We start from the raw sequence: 24841 nt of genomic DNA on the forward strand, positions 1-24841 counted from the left end.
TAATAAGCAGCGCTCAGATACCTCAGGGTTTGTAGCGCTATATAAATGCCAAATTATTGTTATTATTCACAGCAGGGCCCAGTCATGTTTTAGGCTGTCTCCCTCATATGGTACTTACAGTCTTCCAAGAGTAAATCTCCAGCAAAAAGACTTGGTCAAACTTGAGCAAGTGTCTGAGTCCCCAGTGTAATAGGGGATTGACCACCAATGACACCATTCATATTATGAATAATTTTGCAATGCCAACCCATTTTCCCACAACTCAGATTGGACATTCATTTTACCCTTCCTCCAGAAGTTCGGCCTCTGTCAACCGATAGGGCAAAGGGTTTATGAGATCTAGATTATGGATAATGAGGGGAGGAGAGAGAAGATTGTCTAAAATGAACATTTTAAACAAGCACTTTAGCAACTCTGAAAAGTCAAAACATTACATATTTTTGTAACTTACAACTAAACATAATAGTATATATATATATATTCTCATTCAGCTATTTTTGTCGGGCCTAGAGAAACTAATTTACTCCTGGCACAAACTTCCTAGAGCACATTCAAAGTTTTCGCCCTTTATACCAAAACTAACATAGTGGGGACTATGAAACTTTACAATCCAACCATTAATTTCATGTTCTATCATCTCTCCAACTCTCAGATTTCTATAATTTATAGGAAACTAAGAAACACATTTAGATCTAAAACTCAAATTCAACTCCTTCCATGTAGTTGATATTTACATTGAACTGGCAGGCTTGTTCAAGCTGTACCATGGTATAGGTCCCGACCCTGTGTGTCGTTTCATTTCCTTTTTATTAAGGAAAAACATGTCCAATTTTAATCAATAGTAACACATTAACATGGAATTCCTTGGTTTCACATCCAGCAAGCTCAATACGTTTCCCTTCTCAAAGGTCACATGACATGGGACTGTGCTTTGCTCATTGTTGTTTCAGCCCTGCTATTGAGTGCATTGGAAGGTCTCTGTTTAAAGCTATGGCACAGTTTATTGGGACTGTAAAACTGTCTGAGAGGCAGGCCCGTATTTCTTTATCTAACCTTTCCATGAATTTGATCTCAAAACTGTATTTTCTTGCATTTTGCTGAAACAGACCTAGGGTCTCTGGGACCAGAGGTCCAGTTACACAGTCCAGCAGTTCATTGGGGGATGCTGCTAAAGAAAGCCACATGTGCAATCTGAAAGAAATGGCTTTTTAAATCAAGAGGATGTATTTTACATGTACAGCATTTTATTTCAATACATTGCATCTTGTCCTTCTTTCCATGTGTACGTATATTTCTTTAATCTGACAGTTGAAAGTACATGACTGTTCATTTTTAATTATCTACACATGGACTTATGTTTAATAAGTGAAACCAGTGTCCACTTTAAAACAAAGTACACCTTTCCATTTCAATAATGTCAGTTTTTTATTTTGGAAAATAAGTTTTTATTTATTTCAAATGAAATATGTCGCTTGGCTTCGTTATCATATGTTAGGCACAGTTCCTTCTTTTTATTTCCCAAATACACAGCATTTTCATGTATGGGTGTTTCATGTATAATGCTGCTGTTTGTCTTTCTCAGTCCTAATGCGCCTTTTCCCTATGTATATGAAGTCAGTATTTGAAGAAGTTCATGATTTTAGAATCCTTTGGGTACACTTTGCTGTATTAATGTTTTAAGGCACACTTTCCTTCACCTGTGTGCCTTTCCATTTTGGTAATGTTCAGTGAGGTCCACGTTTAACATTCACTAGGCCTCAGTGTTATATCAAGGTTAGAGTGGAGGACTTGCTTGGCCTTTCAGCTCATGTCATTCTAGGTCTGCGTTCACACCCCACATGACCTTACTTTTGAGATGTGTGTATGATGTGTATGACTGAGGAATTTAAAAACTTGACAGCGGTGCCCGTTTATGAGCAACCGACAAGGACTAGAGGCGTGGACGTCAGTGCTACATGTGTCATTATTCCCTGTTAATATGTCCTCAGAGAAAATACGGTTATGCGTGCCAGATATCTAATTCCTCATAGAAACATTTGCAATGCAAGCCACATGGCTCAATAGCAGTGAGAACTGCAGAACAATGTTTTACAAGATCCCCAGCACGCCTTTATTGCACCCTTCTTGAAAGCGGCTGCCTATTTCCTTGTCCACCTCTCTTCATCAATCGGTACACAGCTCCATTCAGCACAGGCGTTTATAGAGGAAATTAAGCATACATGGCTGCAGGTGGGTGAAAATGATTACTATGTGGCCTAGAAGTAGTACTTGCAAACTGCAGAAGCGTTTTTTGGGCATTTCTCTCTGCCCCTGGAATCCGTGAATAGGTTGAACAGTGATTCTTATATCCGAGCCCCCCTGAGTGTCAGCCAAAATAAGAATTTGGGGAGCGGCCAGGTGAGGAACAAGTGTGAGGGAGGGTCCGATGATTTCATTCACATTTCATTGCCAAGCAACCTTGGCAGGGACAACAATGTAGAGTCATCAAACATTTGCTCAACCTCATATTTTGGAACCGTTTTTATTTCTTGCTGAGCTGACACACAAATGTGTAGGTTAAGCTCAACAAGACATTAACAAAACTAAAGGTTCAATATCTTGGAATAAAATAAACACTGTAGACCAAAATTGTACTACACAATAGGCTATACAATTCGGCGCTAGAAAGTCTATATTGATTTCAGGAAATGGCTGAAATCTCGAATGGACAGTCCGATGCTGCTGTCCCACTGTTTCTTCCGGGTGATCTGGTAGTGCCAGATGTTAATTCCTAGGTGCCAATAGCAAATAACCTGCAGTCAACCAGCTTTTGCCCTTGCCTGTTTAATGTTCAGCTCTTCCCATTGGTCCACTGGATGAACCCTAAAATGTTTTTTAAAAATGTTTAGTCAATTGGTGCTCGTCACTGATGTATTAAATGTGTTAGAGACCACTACATTCTGTCACTGAACACTCACATATGTATTGGCAGCACTCTATGAATGTCTGCAAAAGCCCCTGTCGCCAACATGTAAGCTCACACCCGGCCATAGTATGCAGTGCTTTTCTCATGCAGCCCTATTCTGTGGTTCCTTTGCCTGCTCCCCAAAACAGGCAATGAAACACTTTGCAACTAAGGCTGGGGAGCAGTTTAATAACCCAGGAAGACTGGATGGGACAGACTCCAACGAAGGGTGTATTTTAATAAATAGTCCAAACACGCTGTTTTTCTTTTGTCACAATATTCTATTTTTGTGTGTTTCACATTTTAATAATGTTAGAAAAGATGTTGAAATTCTATGGTTTTCAACAGCGAATGACCACTGCACCACCCCTGCACCAAATTAAGCATATCGGAATCCATCCGAAGACCCCCTCCCTCCAAGTTGGGCTCTGTCCTGGACCCACCTCGGACCTTGACACTCCAGCGCACACTGGTGATTGGAGTGAACACCCGACTCCCATCAGGGAAAGATCGGCCGTACCACTCCCTATGTAAAAAGACAGCAGTGACAGGTGAAGTCTATTACAGATAAAAATATCACGTTGCAGTTCCACGTGCATGTGTTTTGTGTCAGAATCTACACGTGGCACAATGTATGTCATTGGCAAATCCATTCATCTCCTGACCTTAGAGCCCAGTTCTAGTAACTGCAAACCATGAGCCTCCATAATTCCTGTTACATGGCTATTCCTTCATTTGAAGTTCAAAGTAAAACAAATGTGCCTGTTGCAATGCATATGTTTGTAAGGAAAAAAATCGCCCTGAAATTCTATTTAAAAATTGCCTTGTGGTCCCTCCCCTTACCCTCCCCATCTCTCATCCCTGCTTCCAGCACATGAGTCTTTACCTGACAACAATAGCTGAAGCTGGCTACTGTGAGAAACCAAACTGCTGCTGGTGAGGGTCAGACACATTCCTTCTCTGCATTGAGGATAGGTTGTGAAACAGAAACAAACACGCACAAGTCTGGAATTGAGAGAGGAGGCCCACATGCTGCCAGAGAAAGACGACTTTACGGTTGCTTCTCTATGTAGTAAAGTTGCATAGAAATAACTCATGCACAGTACACACAAAACTCAGGCAGTCAGCATACATGCACAGACTCTTCCCCAACCTGCTATAACCACCTTCTAGGCAGTCATGCATTCAGAAGTAAAGCTCACACTCACCCACCGTTGTTTCACTGAATCAAACCAACAACAGTTTTTTCGAAGTAATTTTCCCCGAAGAAATTACTTTGAAAAAACAAATTGAAATATATTGGGGAGGGGAGTAAGGGGTTAAAAGTGGCAGGAAGGCATTGGGGTAGGGGTTATAGTATAGGGGAAGGAGGCCTTCCCTATACTGCATTCAATTATTTTTTTTAGAATTCATTTCTTCAGTGAAAACTACTTCAAATAAACTGGGGTTGGAAAGGGACATGAAACACTGAATCACCTCTCATGGATAGCGTTCAATTGAAAGATAACAGAGCTCAACTTAATGGACTCCTGAAGTAATGAATGTGTTCCAATACTACAGGAAGTGCAAATGATCAGGCCTGCCTCCCAAAAACGTCCTGAGGCTGCACACCGGCAAAGACTGGCACAAAATAAACACTAGCAGAGTCACAGCTCATTGGGCTATGAAACTGAGGAGTTGTTTGATGTGGTTGCACTACAAAGCTTGAATTCTGTTTTGAAAGGATTTAATTTTACTCTCATTGTCACCATCCGTACATCCACATGTGTGAGACTTCTTTTTAGATCTTGTGAGTTAGTTGAAGGTTTATTTGACATTTTGTGAATAATCTCACTGTTGTCTGCAAAGGTGTAGCAGTTGAGGCCGGAAAAGCTGATGATTTCCATTAGAGGATTCATGTAGATGTTGAACAGGAGAGGTGATAATGTGGAACCTTGAGGTACTTCACAATCTAGACACTGTGGATCAATTCTATGCATGTGAAATTTCTGTTAAACCAAACACAAAGTAAATTGAGTTCTCTCCTGGATTGACAACCAATAATGTGTTGTTAGTGTAGGTGTGAAGTGTATTGTACAATGCATACCAACTATTAGCCTGATAGCATGACGCCAAGACCATCGAATTTCTGGCAATATTTTCGAGGGAAGATGTGTGGGCAACATTTAAGAAATATAAACGTAATCACTACTGAGTGAACTAGTAGGACTTTGACATAGCTATGTGAGTGGATATTGCAGAGGAATAATTGGCATGTTAATGTCTTACACACTTGCACCAGCATTTTATAAGATGAAACATGCATGGTTTTTGTCATCCAAGGTTCGATGTCCTTGCCAGCTCTGCGCAGAGGTTTGGTTTGTGTTTTTTTTAAAGTGTTTAACTTAGAGTTGAACCATCTAAATAATTATTCTTATTAACATGCTAAGGTTTTTAGAGTCCTTTCCTTATTTGTAAGGATTTTCAAGAAAGTGGGAAAGGGAGGTAAAGTCCACACTAAGAATGGCCTTTGATCCAAAGGTTTTTATTTGTGGAACAAATATTGAATGTGACTGTGATTTGGATTAAGTTAATTTGTGGCCTGTGGAGGTTTGTGGGATGTAATGATACTAAACAGAACTCAGAGGTGTGCAATGCATGGGCTAATGACTTTGAAGGACTTTGAGGAATTGCCATTTGGCAATAAGGTGCACAATTCCTGTTTTTTTAAAAAAAGATTGTATTAAGTATAAAAAGATGCAGGTAATTCCAGCTCATTAAGGGTGGTCTGCTAATCACACACCCCCTCTCCTTAAACTCCATGCCAATAGCATTGACTACAGCTGTGCCACTCTACATCAGTATCCTGATTTTCAACCCCTACTTTCCTGTGGCACACAGCAAGTTCTCAGGTCACAGGTGTCCTGTTTGGCAGCTGCTGTGAGAGCCAAGTCACTGCAGTACAAAGGTTGCAGTCAATTCTTCACCTCTGTTGGGAAATCATCATTGCTATGATAAACTAACCACCTGGAGGCAGGATAATCTTGAAATATCATTCAGACCTATTTTATTACAGCTACCTCTGGTTTATAGCATACCAGTCACATCCCCGTGAGCTCATACAGCCTTCGGAGCAAATGTGGATATCAGACACCTTCCTTTCTTCATTCCAGTGAATGATACAAAAGGGCAGGATGCATGCATCTATTGACTCTCTGGGAGGAAAGGTAATGCCCAGCTGGAGATGCCCTAGGGGCATGGCCTCAAAGAGCCAAGTCCAAAAAAAAAGGCATGCCGCACAATAGGGGGCTAACACCAGAGACCTTTGAAGCTGCAAGCTGGAAAAGGGGCAGAGTTAGGACAGCCAGGGAACACAGGTGGGTTTGAGGAAAGGTTCCTCCCTCTTACATTTCTGTGGGCTTTTACCGCATTCCTGTCCCCTCCACTTCCTGTGGAAAATGTCACTCTTGGTATGACATCAGAATGCAAGGGGAACTTGTAACAAGGACAGGGATTCAACACATAAAGCAGTCTTGCTTTCCTCCAATTCTCTCTGGCACTTTAGTTAAACAAGAGGGCTACTTCCATTGCTTATTTGATTCACTTTTGTACCTTGCAGGACTGAAGAAAGACTTAATTTGGGCCTCTTTTGGGAGAGTTTATATTTCCAAAGCCATCAGTCATTGAGGTGATTGAGTGCTCCAAGGCTCCCTACCGACTTCCAGGTCACATTGTGGGTGACAGTTTTTGAGGACTAAGTGCTAGAAAACCTCCCTAGGCTGTGTGAAAAGAGACTGAGAAAGAAGCACTTTGTCCTGAGCCCCTGTGGTGAGTTTTGCAGCATCCAGAGAGCTGAAACAGCCAGGATCCCAGTTTGGCAAGGACAGTCACCCTGCTGGATGAGAGACAGCTAGGCTGGAATGAATGGGAGAAAACTGTTTAAAAGCAGGCCTCTGGGACTTGGAAGGCAGAGTCGACCACTGGAACGAAAGAACCAAAGATGAGCTGAAGGAAGACGACTGCTGCAACTCCTGGACCATTGGTTAGCCCGGAGAAGCCCTGCTGAAGGTCCGAATTGCATGAAACTCCCGTGACACAGAAGGCCCTTCAAGGACGATTTCATCCCTTGAGCTGGTGGGAACAACCAACTTGCAAGCCACCTGGAAACCGTCTCCATGCTGGTCTAATTTTCTTCAGCGTGCTGTTGAAAACCGGATAGCCAATGAGAAGGATACCAGTTTGTGCACTTTAAGGCACTCACACCTTAAAACCAACATTTAGCCAAGCTTGTGGCTTCTTCCCTGGGCAGTGCTGGAACCTCCCAACATGCTCCTTTTTGTCCCCACGACTGAAGCTGAGGAAAGTGATCTGCAGGAACTGCCAGGAACAACTGCCGGTTTGGAAATCCTTTCTGTCGCAGTGAAAGTTTGTGAAACTTTCCCAACTTTGGAGTCTTGTTCGCTCCTAATCCGACATACAACTCTTTTTCTGGCAAACTACTTCTAAGAACATTGGCAAAGACTTAAGTGTTTACTACCAGAACTGTGATTTCCTATCCAAGACAATGAACCATTGACTTTGGCCCAGGCTTATTGAATTGAACTGCCTCTTGTAGTGAACTGAAATTATTTGCCCTGCCTCTGAAACTAATAGTGTTTTCATTCTTATAACCTTTGTCTTTCTACCCCTGTAGTCTATTATAGTGTGATATTGAGCTGCTTCTTGCTAGTGGAATGTTTTCTAACAAAATGTGTAAATAAATGTATATTATTTTACCAAGAAACCTTGAGTAAGTGTTTGTCTGAACTACGATAATTGCAAGTCCTTTGTGTAACATCTTGTACTGCTCGCATGCCTCTTGAGATAAGTCTGGCTGCTCAGCCACTGCTACCACATAACTGTGTAGTACAGGCTTGCATCAAAGGTGCGATGTTGCTTACACCTGTAGTCTTAAATGTGTCTAGTGTTCCCAAAGGGTACTACTGCATGTAATTCTGCCTAACACTGGTGGCAAGTGGTCAGGATAAAGCATAGTTATTACACTGACGGTGCTGCTCTTACCTTTGTTCAAATAACCCTCACAAGGCTAAGCACCACTAGAAAAGCTATTATTTTATCATGCCTGATATTGTTAGCTACAGACAGGAGACCCTAGTCATTTTAACAGTTGATCAACTAAGAGAAATGTGTAAAGCTAGGAACCTCACGGTTAAAGGCAAAAAGAATGAATTGATAGAAAAGTTGTTGGAGTTTCAAAGTCTGAGAAGTAGGCCTGCTATACCTACAGCAAATGTGGTAAATGATAATGAGGATGATAATGTTTCAGAGTCCAAATCAAATGTTATTGATGAGTTAGAAGAGACAGAATAGTCTCAGGATGTAGGCCCTACTGTACCTCTACCTGCTTGTAGGCCTCAACCTTTTGCCACAGGGACCCTACCAGGTCCAATACTGAGTCCAGAGTTTTTCTCTCTTCAGGAGATGAGACTTGAGTTAGAATTCAAAAGGATCCGAGCCCAAACTGAAAGTAAACATCAAGAACTTAAACTAAGGGAAATGGAATTACAACATGCTCTTGAAATGAAGAAATTGTCATTTGAGAATGGATCTGTCCCAGAGTCTTCTAGGTCTTCCAGTCCTAAGAGGCCTTGCATGCCCAAAGATGCAGTAAGTATGTATGAGGTTAAGCTTGATATTGTGGATTGGTTGGCAACTTTCGAATATAACCATGGGATTCAGGAAATTATAGGAATCAGCTGATTCCTTGGCTTTTGTCTAGGCTAGCCCCAGTTGCATCTGAAGTTGTAATGAAGATGGGAACAATAGACAGGTTGGAGTATGAAAGTGTGAAACTAGCGTTGATAGCTATGTTTGGGAAAACTCATTCCCAGTATCTTAAGAGGTTTAAAACCCTCTAAAAGCATGATGGTACCCCTTGGGATACCTGGGTGTGTGAATGTTTGAAAAACTTAGATGGTTGGGTTAAGGGTTACAGACTTAACATTTATGAAGATATGAAAAATCTGTTTATGTTGGAGTCTATCTATGTTGCCTGCTCTCCTGAGCTGAGAAAGCACTTGGCTGACTCTAAGGAAATTCATCCAGAGAAATTAGCAAGGGCTGCTGACTTGTGGGTTGCCAATGGGGCTACTCACAAGGATTCTCGTGAGGGAAAGCAGTACAAGAAAGATAACAAAGAGAATTCCAATACCTCCAATCCAAAAGAGGGTCACTAACATAAGAAGGGTAAGCCCCAAGGGAAACCGAATCAGGCTAGTGAAACCTCTGGTGCTAAACCAGAGGGAGGTCAGACCAAAACCCCATTCATAAATACACTTGGTAAATGTTATGCTTGTGGGTCAACTGACCAGGTGAAAGGGGATACCAGATGTAAGGGTAAAACTTCATGGATCCACACTGTCTCCTTGGCCTTCTCCCCAGAGGAAGAGGTACGAATGGTAAGTGGAAACTTTCACCTAATGGCTGAGGAACCCATGAAAGTCTCAGCCAGTGTTTCTTTAGTGTCACTGGGTCTGTGGGAACAACAGAACGTAGATGTCTACAATTCCATCCCAGACAATACTAAAGACAATTACAAAGACAGTGTTCTTGTGAATGGTCAGGAGACCCCTGCCATCAGAGACACTGGGGCCAGCATTACTGTAGTGGATGCATCTTTTTTCAAGGTAGATGATGTTGCTAAGGCACCCAAATACCTCACTAAGCTTGCTGGAAGCCCTGTCCAAATGCTTCCACAGTTACCAGCTCTCATCCAGTGCAATGACATGACTGTCAAGATACCTGTAAGTGTGCAGAGTTAAGTACCTAGGAGAGTCCTGTTGGGGAATGACTTAAAAACTCTTGGAGTTGTATCAAGCACCTCCAGGCCTCCCAGCAAAAGGAAACAAGAGCATACAAGGAAGGCAAGAGAGGTTACCTTAAGAGGCTCTCAAGGGGAAATTATAGAGGAAACTAACACCAGTCTACAGGATTTACTGACTGTCATTCCTAAGAAAAAGGATGACAATGGGAAACCTAAAACCTCAAGGAGGAAGTCAGCCAACACTCCTGTGCTACCTACAAGGACATCCCCGAGAGGACTGTCCAAAGTCACACCTGTGACTCCTCCACCAGCTGAGGCTGAGTGCGAGGAACAACCTGGTGTGGTTGAATCAGCTGCTGAGGAATCAGAGCTGGAAGAGGACCTTGCCCCTGTAGGAGATTTGGATCCTGCAGACCATCCTGAGCTGCAGCCTTTACTGGCAGAAGGTGGACCCTGTAGGGCAGACTTCAGCAGAGGTCAAAGAGAATGTCCTACGTTTGAAGGTCTTCGTAAAAAAAAAAGCTTCCAAGCTGGAAGGGCAAGAGCCAGGGAAGCATAGTTTATACTGGGAAAATTGCCTCTTCTACAGTGAACCAACTGAGTCTATCCCAAGGGAATACAGAATAATGGTAGTGCCTCTAGAGAGCAGACAACAATTCCTTCAGTTAACCCATGAGATTCCTTTGGCTGGTCACTTGAGTTTCAAGAAGACTAAGGAAAGGCTTTCTCTGTATTTCTACTGGCCTAAGTTGGGGTCTGCAGTAGAAACATTCTGTAGGAGCTGCCACACTTGTCAGACATCTGGCAAGAGTGGAGCCAAGAATGTGACACCCTTGGTGCCTCTCCCAGTGGTGGGAGTCCCTTTTGTGAGGGTAGGAATCGACATTGTTGGTCCCTTTGATCCTCCAACCTATTAAGGCAACGGGTTCATCCTGGTTGCAGTAGACCATGCTACTAGGTATCCTGAAGCAATACCTATGAGGACTGTTACAGCTCAGGCCATTTCTAAGGCCCTACTTGGTATTTTTACCAGGGTAGGTTTTCCTAAGGAAGTCATCTCTGACAGGGGATCCATTTGTATGGCCCACTACATGCAGGCCATGTGGAAAACCTGTGGAGTGACTTACAAGTTCTCAACTGTCTACCATCCACAGACAAATGGATTGGTAGAAAGGTTTAACTGCACAATGAAGAGCATGATAGGTGCTTTAGAGGAACCCCTTAGAAGAAAGTGGACCTTCTACTGCCATGCCTTCTATTTGCTTATAGAGAAGTCCCTCAGGAGGGAGTTGGATTTACTCCCTTTGAGCTTATCTATGGCCTTCCAGTTAGAGGTCCATTGGCCCTATTTAAGGAGGGGTTGGAGAGAGCTCCTTCCCCCAAGTCAGTGAGAGTCACTGATTATGTGATAGGTCTCCGGAGGAGAAGGTCACACATAATGGCAGAAGCATCAGATAACTTAAAAACAGGTCAGGCTCAAGACCAGCAAGTTGTAGTTATGGTACCTATAAGGCAGAAGGCCTTACTTAACAAATGGATAGGACCCTTCAAGGTTGTGGGAAAACTTGGAGAGGTCAACTAACTGATGGACTTAGGCAATCCTAAGGAGGCTCCCAGAGACTTTCACACCAACAGTCTAAAAGCTTATGTCTCAAGACCAGAAGTGGGAGCTTTGCTTCTAACTTCAGCTCAAGAGGAGGAGGAGAGTGACCCTCTACCTGACCTACTCAGAGGACAGCCTTTAGATGAGAAAATAGAAGGAGTCAATCTCTCTTCTAATCTGACACTGGAACAACAGGAGGAGTGCAAGTTTATGTTAAATCACTTTTCCTCCCTGTTTTCACTATCACCACGCTTTACCCCTTGGGGCCAGCATGATATTCTCACTGGTGACTGTTTAATTGAAGCCAACCATCCCTAGTTTAGCCTTGGAAAAAGTGGCTGGGGAACATGATATACACCTAGAAATATATAGACAAATCTGGGACAATCTGTCCTGTACTGTAGGATCCAGCATACCCTCCCGGGACCCCTCTTCACCTTCTGTGTTTGAAGAGTCTTGCTGGGCTCCGGAAGATACCTTTTGTTTACTTCTTCGTATCTCCTCTTTCTTCTCGCCCTTGGGTTTCTTGACCTTTTTTTCGTGGAGGTAGGGTATAGCTCCCCCAGAGGCCACCTTGGCAGGCATGAGAATCCACGCCAAAGGGAACTCCAGGGAGCCCACCCCAAGTCAGGGAAAAAGCCGGAGGCACCAACAAACCCTGAATGCAGTCCTTTGAAATGTCCTTCAACGCCACGTCTTTTTCTTCAGTGGCAATAGGGTAAGTCCGGTCACAGCGGAAGGGAAATTGAATGGAGTAGCTGAGGATTGCCTGAATGGGTGTCCCAGAGGTACAGGAGGATGAGTAAATGTAATAGGCAAAGGCAGACCCTAACCAAGTAACTAAAAGAGTGAATCTGAGTGTGGATGAAAGGATAGGAATGGATAGACAGAAACAACAGTTCGTAGCAGAGCCATCAGCAGAAAAAGGAAAAGGCCGTAGTGGTAAGCCCGTGAAAAAGATACAGACCTCCAACCCGGAAGTGGGTAAGCACAGTTAGCGCGGAACGCTACCAATAAAGGGAACAGTGGGAGAAAAAGAGCAGAGAGCACTACGAGACATATTAACCAGGCAGGATGAGATGGATAGATAAACGCGGGCAGAAAACAGGAAAACAGAGTGAAAGCTGTTGTCAATGCAGCAGACACCAGAGATGGATACAAGGTGTAGAGCGTTGGTCACGTGACGTAGATATAGCTACGTCGTCCATCTTGTGGCACCCATGTTGGTGGAGGACTAGACCGCTAAGCGTGGTTCTCTCAATGTCGGTCATGAAGAGACTTAACGTGTGAGTTTCCATCTTTTCCATAAAAGCCATTGCTGCGGCATGACACAATCTGGGACCACTATGCTTTGGCTATTCTTTGGTATAAAGGAAAATCATATAGTACCAAATTGCTGGATAATAATAAAATATTAGTTTTACCGAATACATTGAAAGACTACACGCTCAGAAGCCTATATAAACTAATTACACTATTAAATACCGACAGCAAGATATTGCCCGAGGCATTACCATTTTAAGTTCCCATAACACTTCTTTTTGCAAGTCATGTAGGTGTCATCCTATTCTTCTTCATTTGTGCTGAAGGGCCTTGGCCACAGGTTTTGAATTGCTGTCCAAATGAAGCAAACAACTAGAAAATCCTTGTTTATAGGTCAACTGGGATCTTTGATGGAGGGACATCAAAACCTGCCTGTCTTCCTCACTCCAATGTAACGCTCTCATTCCCTGGGGATAATTTCCCCCCTCTATCTTTGACTTTACTGATCACTCTTCCTCACTGCTACTAAGGTGGTCCCTTTGCCACATGCTCGTGCCCCCTCCGACTCCCACTGGTCTGTCAGGTGTAGGAAATATATATGGAGACTTCCTCTCAGTCTCTGCATGTCCAAGCCCTCCTCTTCCACTTCTCCTCCTTCTGTAGACTTTGATGTTAATTCTGCCTTTGGATCTATCTCCAGTCATTTCCCCTTAGAGCTCGCTTCCTGGTCTTCCTATGCTCCATTTCCACCACCACCTCTAATTTAACAATCTCCCCCATATACCATTCTTTCTTTCACCAAATGTACACCTGGTTTTTCAATGCATCTCCACCTTTTATTTCTCAACCAGCTTGTCCTTCTGCTTTCCCCTTTTTGTCTCTCCCAATCTTCCTGGATTTCTTTCTCCCCAATATCCTGATTTTCTCATTCTCTATCTTTGTAGTTGTGTCTCTCTCCAACATATAGGGGATCTCCATCCAAAGCAGCCTGGGTATCTGTGTTCCAGGTTTCTTGGGTTTCTCTCTCTCCAACCTCCTCCCTCTCCCTCCACCAATCTTTCTGTGATTTTCTCTCTTCGCAACTTATTGAATCTTTTGAGTCATAGCCTTCTTGTTCTCAGTCCTCCCACTCTCATTGGTCTGCCTCCTCCAAATCTCCCTGGTATCTCTCTTTCAAACCTTCTGCATCTCCCCCATCCCATTTGTCTGCTTCTCCCCCCTCCCAACCTCTTAGGACACTCTCTTCCATGCCCCCTGGATCTCTGGCCTCCCAGCATCTTGGGTATCTCTTCTCCCAATTTCTTCAGTCTTTTGCTTCCAGCCTCCTGGATCTCTGTCCTCCTACCCTATTGGGTATATTGCCTCCCAATTACCTAGTTAGCATGCATCCTACCCTCCGATATCTCTCTCTCCTTATAACCACCCTCACTGCTAACTTCCAAGTCTCCTCCTCCTCCTCTTCACTGACATCCACTGTCTCTTCTCTTTCTCACTCACCAGAAAACTGTTCTCATCACAAGTATACTTCTTCTCCTCACCTCTACTCTCTCCCAAACTACCTCAATGCTCTACCGAACCTGGCTTCTTTTATCAAAGTCTGAACCCTCCTCCTGGGTCTGCCTGGAACTGCTGCTCTTCTAGAGTCTCTGATTAGGCTGAACAATTGGTTAACATGTTGGGTTGGTCTGTTTGTATCTGTGAGTGGTGGTAGGCCCAATCTCAAGGATTCTGTCACTATCAACTAGGATCCATATATCATGGTCAGATGCCATCTTGCCAGCAAAGTGTGACTTGTTCTCTGTGGAAATGAACAGCAAGCATCTCTTCTTTTCTTCTTTATCAGTCCAAATGCCCATGAACAGGCATGGTACCTGTGAATTTGAGTTAGGTGCATTGTTTCCTGGTTATATCTTTCCTACAATGCCTGTGCAGAGGCAGACCTGGGTCACTTAAACAGGCCATACTTTTAGTTTACCTCAGCTGACAAGTCCCTGACACGCTCCTGTAAGATTGGAACAGGGGATCATTCCCATGCCACCCTCAGCACCTGCATCAAATAGTAGCTGGCAGCACCCTTTCAAATTGGTCATTCCAACCCTAATGCTTAAATTAGGGCACTTCTCACATCTCCCAGACATTGGGCCTCATTACAACCCAGGCGTTAAGGGGTTAACGGCACTGTAAAAGCCGCTTTTAGCAGGCGTTAAAAAACCAACCCGCAAAGGGACCTAGGAGCTAATTACGGCACCGTAATTTACGGTGCCGTAATTAGCGCCTTCCTAATTCCCATTGAACCCTATGGGCCAAAAATGGGAATGGGGAAGGGGCCATGGTGAATGGGGAATTACCGCCCTTCCAACCTTGGAATGGGGCCGTAATTCCGCCATTCACCATGGCGGACCCCGGCATGGACCATGGTGCTAATAGCACCATGGTTTAGCGCCGGGGTCGTAATGAGGCCCATTGTGTTTTGTTGCTGGGCAGCTAATGTTAATAAAATCGAACAACCATTTAGAGATATCCTACAATTTTTTGTATACTTCGGGTGATCCACTTCTCGGAAATGGGTGTACAGAGGTCAGGATCTATACATAGATGAAAGTATCCAGCATGGGCATTTGTATTACAAATTATCTAACTATTCCCAGTCTATATCAGTATACATTGCTAACCAATAATGCAACGCTATCTGAATTATTTAAAGATTCGCACTGTCTACAATTTGATGAAATTGGAGTAAAATAAATTGGGCAGTTATATAAACGTGGTACATTTTCTGACGTTCAATGAATTTAAAACCAAGTTATGATTTTATAATCAGCCCAATTTAAAATGTTTACAGTAAACTGTTTCTTTCAATAAACCTGTGCAACTTAAATTAGGAATTAATCCACCGATTTACTTTTTGACAGTCTCTCAAAGGAAAGGTAACTATTTAGCATTTTTATAAACCTCTTGTTAGTTAAAGAAATTCAGTTTTTGAAATAATCCAACAAATGGCAAACTATTTGTATCTTAAATAGCAGAAATGTACTTCAAGAGCAATAGAGCACTGTACAAGACTCCAAGGAGCAGGAGGTAAGTGTACAATTGTTCTGGCGGGGTGGTAGAACCAGGGACAGAGTCAGCTAAGTCACAACTAAGAATTGCCTGAAAGAAGGGATTTTTTTCATGAGCTGCAGATGCATTCAAGCATTCCTCATTGTTACCGGAATGATGTCCCAGCTTGCCAACATATAGTAGGAGAAGGATTGAATTCCTAGTCCAATGGTCTGGCTCCTATGGGAGCATGTAAATCATAAAGTGTTAAGGGTGTCTGCAAGCTATTTTGGTGTTTCGGCATCGGTGGCCTTGCAGGTGATACAGCCAAATTTGAAAAGTATCTGGGCATAGATAGGTAGCCAGTGAAGGGAGCGCATGGTGATGTGGTAAGTTCTTTTTAGAACCAATGACAAGGCAGACTTCAGCATGATGGACTGCTTTGAACTGAGCTAAATGGACCTCTGCAAGCCATGGAGGAGGGTGTTTCCCCAAAGAGCCTGTACAAAGGTCCAGAGGTCCTGGGAGGGAGGAAGCATTTCAAGCCACCTGATCTGGTGACTACATGGTTGACTCTAATTCATTAAACAATATCTACCAAGTCATTCAAGGCTGGATGGCCCAACATGAGCTCTGTCTTAATGATGCCAAGACAGAGCTTCTCATTTTGGGCTCCCAACAGTGACTGAACATGCTTGACCCATCTTTCAAAACCTTCAATATTGATGGCAACTCCATCAACGTGTCCACTGACGCCAAATGTCGATTCCAAGTTATCACTTAACAGACAAACTAATGCTGTGGTCTCAGCCTCCGCATACACATGCAAGCTTATCAGAGCATACCGCCCCTTCCTCTCCACACAGAACTGAATTACTCTGGCCAGGACATTAGTTATGTCCAAACTCCATTATTGCAATACCTTATATCAAGGGACTAATCAACGTAACCCAAATAAACTCCAAGTGATTCAAAATAATGCCATCAGAGCTGCTCAACATTCCCAGATCTGCACATATATCCGAAACAAGGAGGAGTCTACACTGGCTTTCAGTAACACAAAGAATATCTCTGAAATCTCTTACCCTCACTCACAAATGTTTGAACAACCATGCCCCCATTTACCTAGCTTCTCACTTCTCTCAGTACATGCCTACTCGGCCACTTAGATCAGCTCAAGCACAATGCTTGAGCATCCCCAGATACAAACTTCAGAAAGCAGGTGGTGTAAGCTACCTAGTTCTTGCTTCTAAACTATGGAACTCGCGTCCACTAACCATCAGACTGGAACCCTCTCCTACATCATTCAAACAGAAAGCTAAACTGTGGCTATCCACCACACAAGACTAACCCATACGTGCTCCTGCAACTAAATTCCATATCTCAATTTATCAGATACTGCTGTATATTATATATTGATTACAATATAATAGTCCATTTCAGGGCTCACTCACAATAACATCAAGCTCCTACGTTTGTATATTGTGCTTAACATGTATTGTACATATTCTGCCGCATTTTTGCTCTCACGCATCTGTCTACTCACTGTAACCCTTGTACACTGTTATGTATAATTTAATGAAACCTCTTTCTGTAACTGTTTAACCTGCACCTATGCTGTACCAAGATATGCGCCCAGATGCCCTTGGGCCTGGTGCGCTATACAAATAAAATAAATACAAAATGGCTCTAGGATATATTTTTGAGGTGCCCTCTCCTGAACATAATATCACCCTTCATCCTGGATGGTGACAATGCTCTTCTTGAAGACCTTGGGAAGACCACCTTAGCTCCCCTAAGAAGTGTTCTACCTGAGGCAGAACATCTCATCAAAGAACAAATTTGGTCACATCACGCAATCCCTCACCAAACTGCACTGGCTCCCATTGTCTGGAGGTCTCACATTCAAATACTGCTGTAGTATCTATAAGGTGGTCTTCCTAAAGTCTTCTAGCTACCTTGTCATGAAGCCCAGGATCTCTGGTAGCCAGCTCTCCACCAGAAGCCATAATATGAGCATAGTAGAACAACATCACTGTTGAAATGAAAAGGAGCAGAGGGGAGGTAGTCCCTGTATACCCCCCCAAGACTCTGCAACCTTCTTTACGCCAACATCAGACTCACCCCCATATATCTGAAATTCAGTAAACAGCTCAACACCTGCCTTTTCAAGTACTTGTTCATCCTCATCACCTTGGAATATATCCCTGATCTCCTGAAAGACTGGACCCACTTGTAACAACCCCTCCACTTTGCCTTCTCCCCGTGGTTGGTGCAGGTGTCCTCCCACTCCTGTTTAGCCTCCCTGAAGTGTTCCCTGTTCCTTCTTCCTGCGCTATTGTACCTTTCATATATGTTCAACCTCAAATGTCTCCTAATGGTACCTGGCATTAGGCCACTCTTGCCTATGTCTCTGTATTTGTACCTCTCTGTTCATTGCTCGTCCCTGCTCCTATGCTATGGCACTCATTACTAAAGTTCCCCTTTCTGGACTTTCCCCTATTACTCTGTAAAGCACTCCATTACTCTCCAAAGCTAGGTTTGCACTCAAGAAATACCCATTTCTATCATTAAGAGCAGCCTTGCTTTCGCTCAGGCGTCTGCAACCTTTGGCTGTTTAGCGTTGTCATCAAAAACAACTGGAGAACACAAGTTTGCAGGCCACCACTTTAGCTAAACAGTAATTGGCTTTGAAATATAAATGATTAACTATCAAATACATGTTGCTTATCTATCATATAGCAGGAAAACTCAGTCAGTGATATCCAGAGTTGAATTTAGACTGTCTTTGCTGTAATTTTGGTGGGCCAAATGAAGAACATATATTTATGGAATGGCCAGTAATTAGGGAGATGTGGTGTAGGAGTTTTCATTATGTTTTGATGGTGGTGGCTATAGATGGCATTACTTCAAGGCACATTTATAGCTTTGGGATCATAGCGAGACATATATTTGCATGGTAATTATTTGTTTAAAAAACAGTATGTAAAAATAAACTGTAAGCAAAGGGAGAAAAATCTTCATTCAGCATAAAGTTTCAATGCTGCAGGATTTCTTCCATGATGAGAAAGGAATGCTGCATTCCAAAGGATGCTTCATGCATTTGAACCGTTTTGTTCAATTTTTTAAATAAGCCAATAGAGCTAGATATTTTAAAATGAATTATTTATATTATATTTTGAATATTGAAATGTGTTAATAATTGAGATTCTCATGCTTTGCATCATGAAAATAATTACAATACTAGAGGAGTGGTTAAAAGGAAAACAAATGTTTTACAATGACTACAATGATATATCTTACCTCCTACCCTCCCTCACATCTAATCTCCAAAATAAAGGATATGTGTGGTGAATCTGATGATTTTGTCACTCTTCTATAGGGAGAGCCACTTCCCAGAAGGCCAGGGAGCTGAGGCCACTTCCCGATAGTCCCCTTATGGGTGGTAATCAGCCAGAGGATCTCTTGGGGAGGGATCCCTATTGTGGGTGAAGGAACGACTATCCACACATCCTCCAATCCTCCAATCCCTTTCTCCATACTTGTCCACCACTTCCATGTATGTCTGAAAAATTGAGAGCTCAAAACTCACAGGATGAGGAAAAACCTGAATTACCACTAGGATTAGGTAACTTTAGTAGTGGGATGAAGAAGAGGTGCAGAGTAATATTGACTGCCACATGGAACCAAGGTGAGCATACTGGTCATTGTGGACAATGTACGAACACGAAAGACATAAAAAGGAAAGAAGGATTGTGAAGGACTCTGTACTGGGTTTAGCTCTCCCTGGAGGAGCCACAAACAGGTTGGCAGTGCAGCGGAGGAAAGCAAGGCAGACTGGGACGTGATGCAAGAAGGCAAAGTGCCTCTCGAGGGTCAGAAGCAGAAGGACCATTTCCCCCTTCTGGAAACAAGCTACAGCACCTGATGAAGGAAGAAAGAGAGAGTGGAACACCTCAGCAGAGCAGGCCAGAGGGAATCAGCAAGCACAGAACCGCAGTAGCTGAACCAAATTAAGCGGGAAGCCTGCCAGGACCAAAGCAAGTCCAAGGACCGAACATAGTCCACAGCACTTTTCTTTGATGGTAGAGGCATGCACGGGCCAGCCTCTAGGGATAGAACAGAGTTTAGAGGTCCAAACAAGAAGGGTGGAGATATTCTGGAAAGAAATACTGAGAAAATAGAATGGGAAAGAAGAATATATGAATAATGACGGGTCTGGGACCTGCACCCACAAGATGGAAAGCTCATAATCCATCTTCATAGTCACAATACCTGGCAGGTTAGTGAACCAGGTCTGACACACTACCAAAAGAGAATCTCACAAGGGTGGGACCCATACCCACAAGACTGGAAGGCAGGTCTAGAGTGGGGAGAATTTAATCAGAGTAAGAGAAAGAAGCCAGGGGAAGGGAGACATACACCCTGGTATTATGAAGTGTACAAGTCATAGAAATGGACCTGCAAAATGTCAGGGGACGGGAGACATTCCCCCTGGCATTACGAACTGTGGAATAAAGGCAGAGAAAGGCCAGGGAAGGGAGACATTTCCTCTGGCATTGTGAACTGTGAAATACAGCCTGAGAAAGACCAGGGCAAGGGTGTCATTCCCCTTGTTGGAGCGAAACCGTGCTGCTGCAGTACCAGGAGAAGGAAAGCATGCTCCTGGGGCACCTAGCCCAGGGCAAGGGAGTAATTCCCTTGGTGGTAGAAAACCAAGAAGCAAGATACCTGGAGAAGGGAGACATTCTCCTGCAACGCAATAGTGAAGAAGCAACTGTGGGCGATAAGAAATGTTGATGTTTGAACTGGAACTTTAGGTTTTGATTTTTAAATTGAAAACCTTTCTACATTGGACGTCCAAATGGAACTTTGCTTTGTGGCTTGGAAAGGTATTACGATCTGGGGAAGGGAGTCGTTCCATCAGGGGAAGTCCCACCTAACCACTTGAACTGTAATCCACTGACCAGAGGGAGGAAGCCATTTTTCATGACCAAGAAGACCCACTACTTCTTTAGTTTAGTTACACGTGGGTTTTGACACAGGAGAGCTGACTTCATTTTTTTAGGTGAGAGGAAACCCCTCTTAGAAGACAGAGAAAGTTAGGGTTTCCTCTTTAAGTTCTGAGCTAATAAAAGTATTTAGCAACCACTATGCCATCTGCTTGTCAGTCTCCTTCTTCTCCACTCTTACAAATGGTAGAGATGTAATGTAGGAAGCACATCTTAGAGCTTTTAATGAAGTTCAAATGAAAGATTAGCTCTCAGTACTTTGGAAAACTGAACAATGGTAAACAGAGGCCAGATTGACACATAATGCCTTTGGTACTCCTTCACAAAACTTGAGGTTGATATTAAGCATAATGAATCACTTAAATGTGTGACAATGGTCTGTATGATTATAGGCATGCAACCCACATTACAATGGTAAAGGTAGGGATTTCGTTTTCTTATGAAAAAAACACATATGTATGCAGCAAAAAAAGAAAAAATCATTAAATAACATTTCCTGTTTTCTATTCTTCTTAAGAAAAACTCATGCTGAACAATGCTGATGAACAACCAGACCTCATTCACAGGGTTTATCCTTCTGGGACTCACTGAAGATGAAAAACTCAAGATTCCACTGTTTGTACTCTTCTTCGTGGTCTATATTATCACTCTCCTGGGAAATATTGGCATAATGGCCTTAATCAGCAAGTCCCCATGTTTGCATACACCTATGTACTTCTTCCTCAGCATCTTGTCTTTTGTCGACTTATGTTACTCAACGATTATAGTCCCCAATATGTTGGTCAACTTTCTTTCAAAATTGCGTGTGATTAGTTTCTTTGAATGTGTTACACAACTGTTTTTCTTTGTTGACTTAGCTGGTACAGAGGGCCTTCTTCTTGGGGTGATGGCCTATGACAGGTATAATGCTATTTGTAATCCTTTGCACTATGCAGTCATCATGACCAAGAAAATGTGTTTGTCGCTAGTAGCAGCAGCATGTACAGTTGGCACAGTCAATTCTTTGGTAAACACAGGTTTCATCTTCAGACTAAAGTTCTGCAGTGATAACTTGATCTCCCACTACTATTGTGACGTTCCTCCTCTACTTAAAATTGCCTGCTCAGACACCACTCTCAATGAAGTTTTAGTGTTCACCGTGGCAGGTTGCGTGGAAGTTGGATCTCTGCTCACTATCCTCATCTCCTATACATACATAATTCTTGCAATCATCAAAATACAATCCTCAGCTGGGAAGCGAAAAGCTTTCTCCACCTGTGCCTCTCACTTTGTCTGTGTTACAATGCTTTATGTTCCTGTTCTCTTCATGTATTTCAGGCCCAGTTCTGTGTATGCCAGGGATCAGGACAAAGTGGCATCAGTATTTTACTCAGTTATAACTCCTATGTTAAATCCTATCATCTACAGCCTCAGAAACAAGGATGTTAAAAGAGCTCTCAGTACATTGGCACAGAAAAGGTCCATTGTATGATAGGAGATGGACAAATATTGTTGCTGCCTTTGTACCATATAGAAAGAGAAAGTTAACATTGTTATTTTTGGAATGTGAGCCATGTGCCAAAAACTGAAAACCAGCGATGGAGCCAGGATAAAACCTGAATGTTTTTTTAGGAGGCATGGCTTTCATCTAATGAAGACACCTGGATTGATGCATAATCCATTAAAACATTACTGGGATGTTCACTAGATCTGTTATGTTATTTTATGTTATGGTATGTGATGTTATGTTACATTATGTTATGTTACTTTGCTTTTCTACTGTATCAAATTACCATCAAAGTAGTTTAAATATTTCACCATTCTGATTGGAATTTGCATTTATAAGAACCATTACAATAGTCTGATGGTACTTTACAGAATGTATTTAACCACTTAACTGCCAAGTGTTCCCTAACCCCCCCACCCCACCCCCATCCCCGTCACCCTAGTGGCAAGGACTTTTTTGGTGATTTCGGTATGTTGCTATTCAATCCCTTTTTACCTTTTTTGTTACATGAGATATCTCTGCAAAATGTGGTCCCTTTTCTTCCTGCATGTTCTAGTTTGTTCACATTTGAGAAACTGTTGCGTTTTTTCAGACAAAGCCAATACAATGATGTACAAAGAAGCCAGTGTTTTTTTCCTTGTAAGTGCTAGGAACAAATGGTTTGCTGTGCTGAATTCGCCCTTTTTACGAGCTTTCAAGAAGAACAGGTTGAGTGGAAACAAAAAAACATATTTTTATATGGTGACAAGCCGTTTTGTGAGAGGTAGGCGATTTTTTTTGCCCTTTTTTCCAATAGGAAATGCGTGGACATAATGAAAGAGATGGGTAGGAAAGCTGAATGGGAAGACAGAAAGGCATGCATTTCTGAAAAGTAGACACAATTCCAAGTTTAGGAAGGGGTGATTTGCACAGGTCAGGCAACAACTACGTAGGGAAAAATTCCATAGTTTGGGGAAAATTTGGGAAAATGACAGAAAAAAAGGTATGTGGTAGACATGGTTGGCCCGGTAAGGCAATGGCTTCTGTGAATATTGAGAAAAGCAATGCTCCACTACATTCCCCTGACTCTTCCAGTTAGGACATCACACATTTTTCATAATGTTTCAGACAAAAAGCAATACCACAGGCCAAAAGCTGAGCCATGGTACACAGGATGTTTATGCTTACTGCATAAACAGACGTACTTAGCATCTGTAAATAAGGAAAAGAAAATGTGGCGAGGAAGGGCAAGCATACATTTTCTGAAAGAGCATAGGCAGAACCTCTGAAGGGTAGGTGACCTGTGCAGGCTACAAAAGTGTATAGTGCCTAAAGCAGCAAATAAATGTGGGTCACATTTGGGAAATGAAAGGGTTGTGTGACAAAGTGCAGCAGCAAATGTGTTGAAACATTATGAAAACCAAGTAAACACAACAAATGTCCTATCTTATCGCGTTCCCACTGGTTTCTCGACAAAAAGGGTACCTCACATGTGTGGGTGCACCTACCTGGGCGCAAAGGGAAAAGGCTAAACCACTGGTAACCCCACGTCTTTCGGCAGAGCAGATTTTGCTCACGTGGACAACCTACAGATTTGGGCCTGGGGTGTCGCAGCCACCAAGCAAAACAGGAAAACCCATGCATTTCCAAAAAGAACTTACCTGTGGGTATCCACGGAGGTCTGCGCAAATCACCCCAGAATGTATTACTCACTATCCCCAGCAAATTCAGAAAATTGGCAAAAAACCCACAATTTTCAAACATTTCCCTCTGCTCACCCACTAAAAATTGCCGGCAACACCACATGTCCTACCGTACCGTGTTCCCACAGGTGTCCCAATGAAAACGCTACCTCACGTGTGGGTGCAACTACCTGGGCGCAAAGTGAAAAGGCTAAACCACTGGTAAACCCAAGTCTTTCAGCAGAGCAGATTTAGCAGGATTTTGCTCATGTGGACAACCTAGAGATTTTGGCCTAGGGTGTCGAAGCCACCAAAGAAAACAGGAAACCCCAGGCACTTCTGAAAAGAAGACACCAGTGGCCATCCCCTCTCTACTAAAAACATCCATGGTGGTTTAGTGTCCCCCACACCGACACAAAACAAGTTATCATTTTTTTAGTTTTGCCCCTTTTGGAAGGGCAAATGGGCACATTAGTGCGACCATCTGCCCCCAGAGTGGGCAACAAGTACTGCCCCATGCATTGGGGGGCCATTCCAATGTTTTCTGGTGGCCCTCTCTCCCCCACCCAAAATGGATGTGGTGGCATCTCATGTACTCCTTCAAAGGGGCAGATTGCACTAGCAATCTGCCCCCAGGGAGGGCTACATGAGGTGCCCCACCATCTACTTGGGGTGGGGAGGAGAGGGCCATCCCCCTTGTCATTATATATGATCACGGGTGGTTTAGTGAACGCCCACCCCCCAAATCATCTTTCTTTTCAAATATTTTTGTTTTGCCCTTCCCTAGGGGCAGATGGACACATGAGTGTGCCCATCTGGCCCCAGTGTGGGGCGGGGGGCAAAATGTACTGGCCCAGGCTTGGGAGTGGCCTGTGCCAGAAATCTGCCCCCAGGCACATGAGATGCCCCCCCTTTCATTGTATAAAATTGCTGGTGGTCTAGTGGCCCCCCATCCAAAACTGCATTTATTTTTCCCTTGCCTACGGGCAGATGGGCACATTACTGTGCCCATCTGCCCCCAAAGTAAGCAG

At 43.2% G+C, this 24841-nt stretch overlaps 1 protein-coding gene across 1 annotated transcript; it reads left to right on the forward strand.

Moving 5' to 3' along the window:
* The first annotated feature begins 21198 nt into the window (after window positions 1-21198).
* LOC138514572 (olfactory receptor 5J3-like) lies at window positions 21199-22134 on the forward strand. Its single transcript, XM_069630031.1, has one exon. It carries the CDS (start codon window positions 21199-21201, stop codon window positions 22132-22134), a length of 936 nt encoding a protein of 311 aa, XP_069486132.1.
* The last annotated feature ends 2707 nt before the right edge of the window (window positions 22135-24841 follow it).

Source organism: Ambystoma mexicanum, chromosome 12, assembly GCF_040938575.1.
Source record: "Ambystoma mexicanum isolate Mex_15411 chromosome 12, UKY_AmexF1_1, whole genome shotgun sequence".
Lineage (NCBI taxonomy): Eukaryota > Metazoa > Chordata > Amphibia > Caudata > Ambystomatidae > Ambystoma > Ambystoma mexicanum.

Coding starts and splice junctions, on each gene's coding strand:
- LOC138514572 (XM_069630031.1), top strand. CDS start 21,199: ATGCTGATGAACAACCAGACCTCATTCACAGGGTTTATCCTTCTGGGA.